Source organism: Clarias gariepinus, chromosome 26, assembly GCF_024256425.1.
Source record: "Clarias gariepinus isolate MV-2021 ecotype Netherlands chromosome 26, CGAR_prim_01v2, whole genome shotgun sequence".
In the NCBI taxonomy this organism is placed as follows: Eukaryota; Metazoa; Chordata; class Actinopteri; order Siluriformes; family Clariidae; genus Clarias; species Clarias gariepinus.
The window spans coordinates 11218823-11229188 of record NC_071125.1 but is presented as its reverse complement, the minus strand read 5'-3'; the positions used below and the strand labels follow the sequence as shown (position 1 = coordinate 11229188).

The following is a 10366-nucleotide window of genomic DNA, read 5'->3' as shown; positions in this document are numbered from 1 at the left end:
ATTGCTTCTTGATAACGCATTTAAAGCAGCAAATGTGGCCTGTTTTCGATAAAAAATAATGCAGGTTTCTTGCAAGTTCTTCAATCAATGCATTGAAGGTTTCTTCAATGCACTGCTTCTTCCAGTATCAAATAAAGTGCCAGCACCCGCTCCTCTTGATGACAGCATCCGATTCTCAGCCACATGATAAAAAAAAAATGGATCAAGTTACATTCCAATTTTCTTAAGAGAGACTTGCCTTTCACTAAAATAGTCATTATCATCTCATAAAAATATGAGTGAAAATGTCCCAGCATCCATGGACCAGAGAGAGTTAACTTCTAGGGACCTAAATGCCTTTATATGACGACTTGACATTTTTTCCCACCTCTATTGTCTTTATGAACTTGTAAGATTCTTATATGAAAACTGTTGTTTATTATTTTGCAAACTTCTGTTTAAAAACATTATTTAAGTAGTTATGTAGTTATTGTTAGGGCTAATAAATAAACTTCCCTGTTTGGTCAGTTATATGTAAATAGTGCTTTACTCTAATAGTCAAATCAATGCAAAGCTTCTGTATCTACAGTAGATATCCATATCTGATTGCCCATTAAACATAATAGGACAGAAATAAGCAGGGAAACAAACACTCAACTGTGAAGATATTCATTATGTAGTCACAAGGCCTGTTTTGATGACTGCAGGATTTGTTACAAACAAATGCAGCTTTGTTCCACTATTTTTTTCTGCGAGTGCAACAATTACAAAAGAATTTTTTTTTACATTTTGATTTTCCCATTTATTTATTGGCACAAGATACAGTTCTTTCAAATTAAATAGCAAAATTCAACTTAGGAGCAGTAGCCTTAAAAAAATAAATAAATAAGGGAAAAGAAAATAGAAAAAGAAAACATAGGAGTTTGGAAATACACCAACAGGGATACTTGTCAGTAAATGGGTAGAGAAATTAACAAGCAATGGGGTTACATATCCCAAACCTTAATTATCAAATTATTATTTATCAGATGTTCCACCACAAAATCAGCTGACTCCATCCAGAGCAGAAAATTTATATATATTAGTTTTTTTCCCTCCAGAAATAAGACTTGAACAAGAAATCTTATTTTTAACCCCCTCTCCTGCCATTTAAAATGTCGTTTTTTTCCATTTACAGGGTGGATAAAGAAGTGTTAAAGAAAATAACTATTAAAATAAAATAAAAAAATTCTGAAATACTCAAATCTCTGACATTGTTAGTGTTTCAGCAAGTAATCATTTGCATCGAATCAAAAGCCCACTTCTGTGCCAGGATAGGATTTTTCAGCTCATTTTGGTTGAAATGATGAAATAATGTGCAGTCGCTCTCGGCAACTGGCTGTGTGGATGCTGAAAAAAGGAAGCAGGACTGGCACTGGCTTGCCTGCTGCAGCTGGTTGCCTGCCCTGTGCCCCAGAGCACAAACTCAGTATGCCAGGCTAAGCACTGTACACTGCCCACACATATACTATTACTACAGCTCAGAAAAACATGATTAACCAAAGAAAACTGAACAGCATAAAAAAAAAAAGAGACAACATGAATAAGGGGACTAAAATAGAAACTTGAATGGCTTGGAATACCAGCTGCATGCAATTTTTCTTTTGCTTTATTCCTTATACTTATGTAGTATATATCTTATAAATAATACTCGCCTGAAGTCATACAAGGTTAAACTTGGGAAAAGTACCTACAATGCATCCTCTCTGCCAAACTCATTAATTATGTCATACATAAAACCCATCCTATAGGAAGCAGCACAGAGAGGGTAAACAAGTGAAGATGGGACTGCCCTGCATTACCCATTAGGAAAAGAACAACAGAAGATGGTCAGTGCTGACTGCTTGGGTAAACTCTGTTCCTTAGAACTGCCACAGGAGGCAGGTGATGACGTACTCCTGGATAGTGTTGGATGTGATCAAACCATCGAGTCACATTCAAATACTTTTCTTTTTGCTGTACTGCAAGCTCCATCTGTTTTTAGAGGAATAAAAACAGATATTTTTATATTTTGACAAAGAAGAGAGAAGAATACATCTTAAAAGCATGATTTTTTTTTCTTATGACTTTCAACAATATTATTGTTAGATTTTTTTTGTTGATCTCTGTCTTTGCACATGACCACTTTACTGTTTGAATGAAGAAACTAAAATCTTAACTTTGCTTATTGTGTCCTTAAACTATCTATCTTCCCTGGCATCTGACACAAAGGAACTTACAACAATGTGGTGGATGCCATAGTACATCAGCGCATCCGCCAGAGTGATGCTGTTTCCAGCCAGATACACCTTATCCACAAGATGCTGATTAAGCTCCTGTAAAACAAAGACAATAGTCAAACTTAAAAGTATAATTTGTATACTAAAACAAATGAATATTTTAAATCACATATCCACATTATTTCTTGAAGAATCAGGCCATTGTATTTAATTACGTGAAGCTAAACATTTGTATTCCCTCAACAAGAAACTAGTAACAAATAGATGCTGTGTAACAATCAGGCCGTGTGTGCAAATCTACTGCATTTTACCTTTATATTTATCGTCAATAACCAGGTTTATAAAGCAAATCAGTTATGGCTAATAGGAGGGGGCTGTGGGTAAAGAAAATGTACTGTACACTAAATTCTGTAGTTATTTATAGATTGCTGCTTGTTGTTTCTAGTAAATATCGTGTTTAATGGCCTGCTTCCATCCAACAGTGAGTTTAAAATGCTTCTGCTTCCTGAGGCAACCTCTTAATCCTTGATTGCAACTGGAGCTTAAAATGTAGCATAACACTGCACAAAAATTTAACTTGGTATGTGATTACACAGTTGAAGTCAGAAGTTTACATATACCTTATCTATATAAATGAACAAAATCTGTTTTTTACAACCCCAGACATTAACTTACAGTAAACATTCCCTGTCTTAGGTCAGTAAGGATTATTACCTTAAGAATGTGAAATGTCCAAATAATAGTAAAGATACATATAGCTCAAATATTTCATCACATTCCCAGTGGGTCAGAAGTTTAAATGCACTTAGTATTTGGTAGCATTGGCTTTTAATTTTTAAAAAGAGGTCACATCTTTTAGGTAGCCTTCCAAAAGCTTTTTACCAAAATTTCAGCCCATTCCTCAGGTTTGTAGTTCTTCTTACTTGCGCATTTCGGTTCTGCCCACATTTTTTTTTTTCATTGAATGGAGATCAAGGTGATGTCAGTACCTTAAGCCATTTGCCACAGCTTTGGAGTGCTTTGGGTCTTTTTTCGATTTGGAGGACAAGTTTGCAACCAAGTATTAACTTTCTGGCTGACGCCTCGAGATGGTGCTTTAATATATCCACATAATCCTCATAATGCCATCTATTTAAGTGCACAAGTGCCTCACGCAACAAAGTAACCCATAACATGATGCTGACACCCCTTACTTGATACTTTACAGTTGGGATGGAGTTCTTTGGCTTTTCAGCCTCTCCCTTTTCCCTCTAGACACAAAGACAATAATAATTGCTAAACAGTTTAATCAGAGCATTTCTCCAGAGGAGATTTCTCCAAAAAGTAAGACCTTTGCCCCCCCATGTGCAGCTGTCAATCACTGTCCGCCTTTTTTAATGGGCTGTATTGATAGAAGACTCATTTTAGGATATAGACACTTTTGTACCAGTTTTCTCCAGTGTCTTCATAAAGTTATTTGCTGTTGGTTTGAGTTTGATTTAAACTCTTTGTACCAAAGTTAGTTCACCTCTAGGAGACAGAACTCATCTTCTTTCTGAGCTGTATGGTGGCTGTGTAGTCCTGTGGTGTTTATACTTGTGTAGTATTGTATTTTATAGATAAATGAGTGCCATGATGTCAAGTGGAGGCCTGAGGGTTTAATGGTAGGCCTTAAAATACATCCACAGGTAAACATCCAATTGACCCAAACAATGTCAATTACTCTACAGCTTCTAAAGCCATAACACAATTTTCTAGAATTTTTAAAGCTTTTGAAAGTATAGTTAACTGGTTCATTGTAAATTTCTCTCCCCTGGAATTGTGAAAAAGTGAATTATAAGTAAACTTATCTATCTGTAAACAACTGTTGGAACATTGACATTACATATGTAACCTCCATTGTAAAGAGGAAGATGAGAAACACTCCTATGCCACAGCAGTGCCACAGGCTGATCGCCTCCATGCCATACTGCATTAATGCATACAGCCTGAACGAAGTGCTGAGCACACAAATTATTTAAAAAAATTCTGAGAGCCTCCGAGTGGCGCAGTGGTAAAGTGCTTGCCCTATCCTCCGGAGATCACAAGTTTGATCCCCATGGTGATGGCCGAGCTCTCTCACAGGGGAGGTATGAGAGGTACTTCGTGCTCCCACATTAATGACGGCTCTACAGCCAATCAAGGTCGTCTGTGAGCTCACGCAAGCGGAAGGAGCGGATAAAGCTGTCCTCCGAGTGCGTTACGCCGCCTCTAATGTGTGTGAGAGAGCAGTTCGAAAAGATGCGGTCGGTTACGTCACGTTGGTCGGAGGAAATACGTGATAGTCAACTGAGTGGTAGTGGAATCTTAATGTGGGAGCCCCCTAGTGACTGGGAGGAATTGGACACGATTGGATAAATATTCTAATATTTCAAGCTACTAGGTTTCTTTACTTAGTGTCAATGTTGGAGGTATTGCGTCAGGGGTATTTAGGGCTGCAATTCTTCCATGAACACCACTCCCGGACAGTGATGAATGTACCTGGGTCCCAAAGGTTTCCGCTGGCTTTTTGCTGATGGCACTGCTGGAAATCTTCTGATGTCAAAGGAAAGCAAGTATGATGTGTCTTTTATCTGCTTCATTAAGTTTCATTGTCTAAACACTGCGTCTTCATGCTTCAACATTGCCTGTTTCTTTGTGCCTTTTTTAAAATAGCTTGAACAGCATATCTTGAAACCCCTATTTACTTTGTAATTATTGCCTGGGAGATGCCTTGCTGATGCAGTATAACTATCTTTTTATCTCTATCTGCTTAGTCCTGCCCTTGCGTATGACTTGTGACATGAAACTGTCATCAACAACCTTACCTTAGTAGCAGAGTTTGGTTGTTCCTTACCTTTTTTAAGCCTCCTAAATGGCTGTTATAAATAAACTTATTTAAACTTAAAATAAACTTATTTATTTAGCCAAATTAAACGGAACTTCTTCATGGATATGGACAGAGGATAGTGTGTTGTAGTGGAATGTGCATGCAGGTAATACAGAAAAGACCAACTTTTGTGCAGTCTTGTTCGGCATGAATCAGGCTGTGATGTCTTTGCTACCGAGAGGTGGCTGTAAGACCTCTCGGTCTGCTCACTTGTCCCTGTTGTTTCTGACTCTTGTTGACTTGCTCAGTCAGACAGTGAGCAGCCTTCGGCACACACCACCGGTTCTCCATTACTGTTTGAGGTGACAGTATTACGTGTCAATTACCACAGTTTTACTCTTGAAGAGTCCAAAGTTAAGAAAACTGACTTCAGCTGCTAGCAGCAACACTTGGTACCTGAGAAGTGTGTACTTCCTAGGTCCTTGTGACAAACCTTTTTACATGCTGTTCATATACAAATTTTTTAAAAAGGATTCTGAAAACTGTTTGCGCCAGCTCAGGAGTCCTTCCTGATCCTCCGGAGTCAATTACTGAAGTCTAATTTTTTTACAGGGTTTAAATTCCATATTAACCTTAAGAGAACAGGTTAAACATGCTCAAAAGTTTTTATTGTACTTCAATTATTTTTAGGAAGCCATGCTAGAGACATGCAATTTCTCAGTACAAAGAGGAACTGTATATAACAAACACATCATTGTATACCATAGTACAAGTTAAAAGTTTCTTTAAAAAAAAAAAAAAAAAAAAAAACATTCTAGAACAATATAAGAGATTTAAAAACTACAAAATTATGACAGTCAGTTGTTATTTTAAGACATGATGGTCAATTGCAATACTTGCAAGAAGTATTGTCAATTTCATTTGCAAAACCCATCAAAACCCATTCATCATAATGAAACTGGCACTCATAAAGACCTTCCTAGGAAACCAAAGCTTACATCTGCTGCAGAGAAGTTCATTTAAAGATAAAAGCCTCAAAAATCACCAATTAACAGCACCTTAAATATTCCTGTAAAGAAGGATTTACAGAGCATAAGTAGCAAACACATCTCAATATCAACTGTTTAAAGGATATTATTGCATATTTCAGATGCCTTCAGCATTTTTACCATTTAGAAAGAAATAAAAATCAAAAAAGACCAAGGAATTAGAAGGTGTGTCCAAATTGTTGACTGGTACAACCCCAAATTTTAAAAAAAAGTTGGGAAAGTATGGAAACTGGCAATAAAACCAAAGATAAGTAATCTGTAAAATATTTTTACCATGTACTATATTTAAAACTCTACAACAACTAATTACTCACCATGAGACTTTAATTGTATGATGAAAATATGCACTCATTTCAAATCTGGTGGCTGATTATCTATGGATAATCATGTGAAGGAATAAGAAAACAGTAAAACAGTTTATTGCCAGATGTTTAAATCCTATTTTATCTTTTATTGCTGCTTCAGAAAAGTTCTTTATATTGCAAATCAGATTTCAGCTGATAATTATGCCCAACAGCAACAAACCACAGCTGCATGTTAATGCTAGTGGGGGTCATCACTAAACAAAGAAGAATAGAGTAAATTGTCAGAGTAAAACAAAAAGTCAAACCTATACATGCCAGTAATAAAGTTGCTGCTTTATGTTGTGCTTATGCATGGTCAAATGGAGCTACACAGTACTGCAGGGATTAAATGATGGGACTTTGAAATCAATATCCGATTGTGGAGTCAATACGCTCTCTCCTGTGGAGTCCAATTAGATTTTGGCCGGTCGCTTTTTAAATTAACACTGTCCGAACACTGCACCAGTGCACCCCCGCCCCATGATATCCATTAGCTTAATTAATTCAAATTAAAAAGATCCTTAGACTGTTCCAACTAGTCCACTTAAAAAACCTCTGTTATTCTTATTCACTTACTTCTTTTCCAACCCTCCCCACAAAAACAATCATATATATTCAGATTTTTTTGTCCTTGTTACAAGTGTAATGCAGTAACTGTGATGACTTAAATTATGCTTGTGTGGACAAGTCTTTTGATTCATACCCTAATATATCTGATGGAAATGTCAGTATAAGTAAGTTTGTTTTTTTCTGGAATTTTATTCTGATGTTTGGCTGCAGCTTTTATTAAACAACCCTAGTACTTAGGCAAGTGAGATTAGCTCTGATTAGCCTAATAGTGGCAATATAGAGCTGTTTTTTACATTTTGGTTCATGTCATGACCTGTGAATTCTACAATCAAAATAGTCCTGTGAACTTAAATAATTATGAAAAACATATGGCCACCATGTAAATCAGTTCTAATGAAGCAGTGCCAAATTTACTCAAACAGCTGTAATTCTGTGAGTGCTTCCATGGAATTGCTGGTAACTTGAAAAGTATGTCCAGGACAAAAGGGTGTGGTCATTCAAAGGAGTTTAAGCAAAGTTCAGACTGCGGTTTCTCAAAAAATTTAAGTCTTGTAATAATTCTTGTAATAATTACTCAAAAACATGGCCACTACTGGCCAAGCAAGATTCAACAGGCATTTCATAAGGATATGATTAAAGTATAATCACAAAACCTATGTGGCAGGTTCAGTTGAAAGTTTACTATCTCAGTAAGTGGCTTACAATCTCACTTACATTTGCAATTAGAAAAGGAATATTAATGTTTAGAAAAACATAAGCAACAAAATGGGCACAAATGTAAAACATGCTATATGCGATGGATATGATTCTGAGACAGTATGCTAAAATTGGGGTGTGGTTACATTCAAGAAACGGTTCCCAGACCCTAGTGAGAAAGCACTCTTAAACAGACTCGCACCATTAGGGAGTGGGAATAAAGCAGAGGCACACATGGCTGGCTATTACTACTAAAATACCTTGTGAGATTTCCACAAGGTGGCTGTAATGAGATTTAAATTTACGATCTCCAGATGATAGAACAGAGTGCATTTCTATTGCGCCAATCATGGTCAATCAGTACAGAAACATTTATATACGAGGCTGATCAGCCAGTCACCAATATTGGCCGATCAAGGTGAAAACTTTTTCAATCATTGGTTGATTGACGGTGCATCTCTAATTTCAGGGTTATAAAAACCTGAACTACTGCAGGCCTTAGCAATTAAGCAAGTAATATCAGTTTGGTCTATACACAACCACTGAGTTTTTGTTTAAAAAATCCTCTTAACATGATAAGGCCACTTACCCTGAGAATAATCTTGAATTCATCCTTAGAACAGTTATCAAGTCGGGTCAATCGATACTCCAACCATTGCTGGACCACAGCTCTTTGCTCAGGTGAATCGCCCAGCAGTTCTCTTTTTTTAGCCTCACGTACCAGATGGGAGCTGATGGTGGCTAACCCGACCAAAGAAGAACCATTGTTGTTCTGGAGAACAGGGACCTAATAGGGAAAAAAACATGATGATCATTGGCGTGGTGATCCTTGAAAAAACAGCAGTTTAAACATGGGTGGACAAATTACAAATTCATTAAGCAGGCCACTGACCAATTTCTTGCTCTATGCCATGTTCTGCTTTCCTGGGAATTGATATAACTAATCTAAAAATGTTCATTTTATCTTAAACGTATCACAAGCAATTCTGTGCATTAATGAAGGCTGCTGAAAATAATTGAGGATTTAAATATTTGGTATGAGCAACATTTTCTCACTTAAAAACCAAGGGTAGCATTTACACAATACAAAATGACTTCAAATACAAAAGTTACATTTAACTTAAAATGTAATTAAACAAAAGCTGCAGGTTTACAAATGAAGCAAAACTGATGCGGCTTCATATTGCACAAAGATAATGACCCAAAACATATGCTGAAAGCTCCCCAGAAGTTTCAGTGCAAAGAAAGCGAATAATCTTTACTGGCCAAGTCAATCACCTGCTACCAAGCCGATAGAGCATGTTTTTTTACTTACTAAAGACAAGTCTAAAGGCAGAAAGACCCACAGACAAACAGCAACTAAAGGCAGCTGCAGTAAAGGCCTGGTAAAGCATCTTCAGGGAGGAAAATTGGGTCATGTACATGGATTTCAGACTTCTGACTGCAAAGCATTTTCATCCAAGTATTAGGACAACCCTTTTGTTTGCTTAGTTCTTAGTTTGTTCTATTATTTACCCACAAAAGTGGTGTGTGTGTGTGTGTGTGTGTATAAAAATGGCTGTAATTTGTGAATGGTTAATGCCACAAGTTTGTTTAAAACTGAATTAAAGCTAAAAAGACTGAAATCACATCTTGAACATTTCATTTTAAATGTGGTGATGTACAGAGGCCAAATGAAAAAAGAAATGCTGAACTGTAAACTTTGTGGTAGTAATGTGGTAAGGAAAAATATCATTAGTAGACATCACTTAAACATGTGGAAGTATAAAAATTACTGCACAAGGAAAATTTAAGGGAACTCAGTGCATTTAACACCATATGTTAACTTCAGTTCATCAAGAATAGGGAAAGCAAGTGTACTTATAAAGAAATTATATTTAAAAAAATGTAATTAATTCAGTTTGTTAATGTACGGAGACTTTGGGGACACCCTGTGAGTCTGACCAGCTTGTAGTAATAAAATTCATCACGTCGTGCTTCTCTATTCATATGCACGTGTTGGATCCTGTTTCCAGTTTACACGGTTTCTCTCACCGGGTTATCAGGAAGCATTATATCTGTTTATCAGGTATATCCGTTAATTCAAAGCTAAGCCATGGCTGTTAAAACGACATTTCCTGTATTACACTGTTGAATCAGCTAGCTTTGCTAACTATTGTCAATCTGTTACGTTAAGATTTTGCTTAGCCCCATGGTAACAATTATACGCGTCAGTGCACATAACACACATTCAGTACTTCCTAGAACAAAAAAATAACGGACAAGAGTGTGCGAAATCACCTTTCTTTCTCCTTGTGTGCTGTATTTATTTAGCTTATTCAATCCCAAAAATTTCTCCAGCGAGGACAGCTCTCTCAGCGCCATCTTGCCGCACGAGGAAAGCAGAACGCACTCCCTGATTGGTGGAAATCAGGACACGCCCCCAGCCAGGACTGACAGCCGAGTGTCGCAAAAAAGCCGTGATCCGATCCGATGTGAGTCAGTCTAAAGCTGCTCGGTCATTCTACGTACAGAAAATGTGGAATGTGGGATGCATATTATATTATTTTTATACATTTAATAAAAGAAGTCATGTGCTGTTGTTTTCTCATCGGTGTTACCCATAATCTAAATGACATTAAATGGATTAATTATTTTTTTTTA

The 10366-nt window shown here is 36.8% G+C and overlaps 1 protein-coding gene across 1 annotated transcript; it reads right to left on the bottom strand.

The window, feature by feature from the left end:
- Positions 1 to 497: 497 nt before the first annotated feature.
- eef1e1 (eukaryotic translation elongation factor 1 epsilon 1) lies at positions 498 to 10130 on the bottom strand. The gene is made up of 4 exons (XM_053487321.1): positions 10004 to 10130; positions 8313 to 8510; positions 2238 to 2333; positions 498 to 1992 (listed from the first exon to the last, which is right to left on the bottom strand). Exons 1-4 carry the CDS (start codon positions 10085 to 10087, stop codon positions 1849 to 1851), a joined length of 522 nt encoding a protein of 173 aa, XP_053343296.1. The 5' UTR covers positions 10088 to 10130; the 3' UTR covers positions 498 to 1848.
- Positions 10131 to 10366: the final 236 nt, after the last annotated feature.

What these genes read in the sequence shown, in the direction of transcription:
- eef1e1 (XM_053487321.1), bottom strand. Translation starts at nt 10,087, where the DNA reads ATGGCGCTGAGAGAGCTGTCCTCGCTGGAGAAATTTTTGGGATTGAAT. An exon ending in AATTCAAGATTATTCTCAGG is followed by an intron (nt 2,334 to 8,312) that starts GTAAGTGGCCTT and finishes TTTGTTTTACAG; the next exon opens with GAGCTTAATCAGCATCTTGT. An exon ending in ATGGCATCCACCACATTGTT is followed by an intron (nt 1,993 to 2,237) that starts GTAAGTTCCTTT and finishes CTCTAAAAACAG; the next exon opens with ATGGAGCTTGCAGTACAGCA.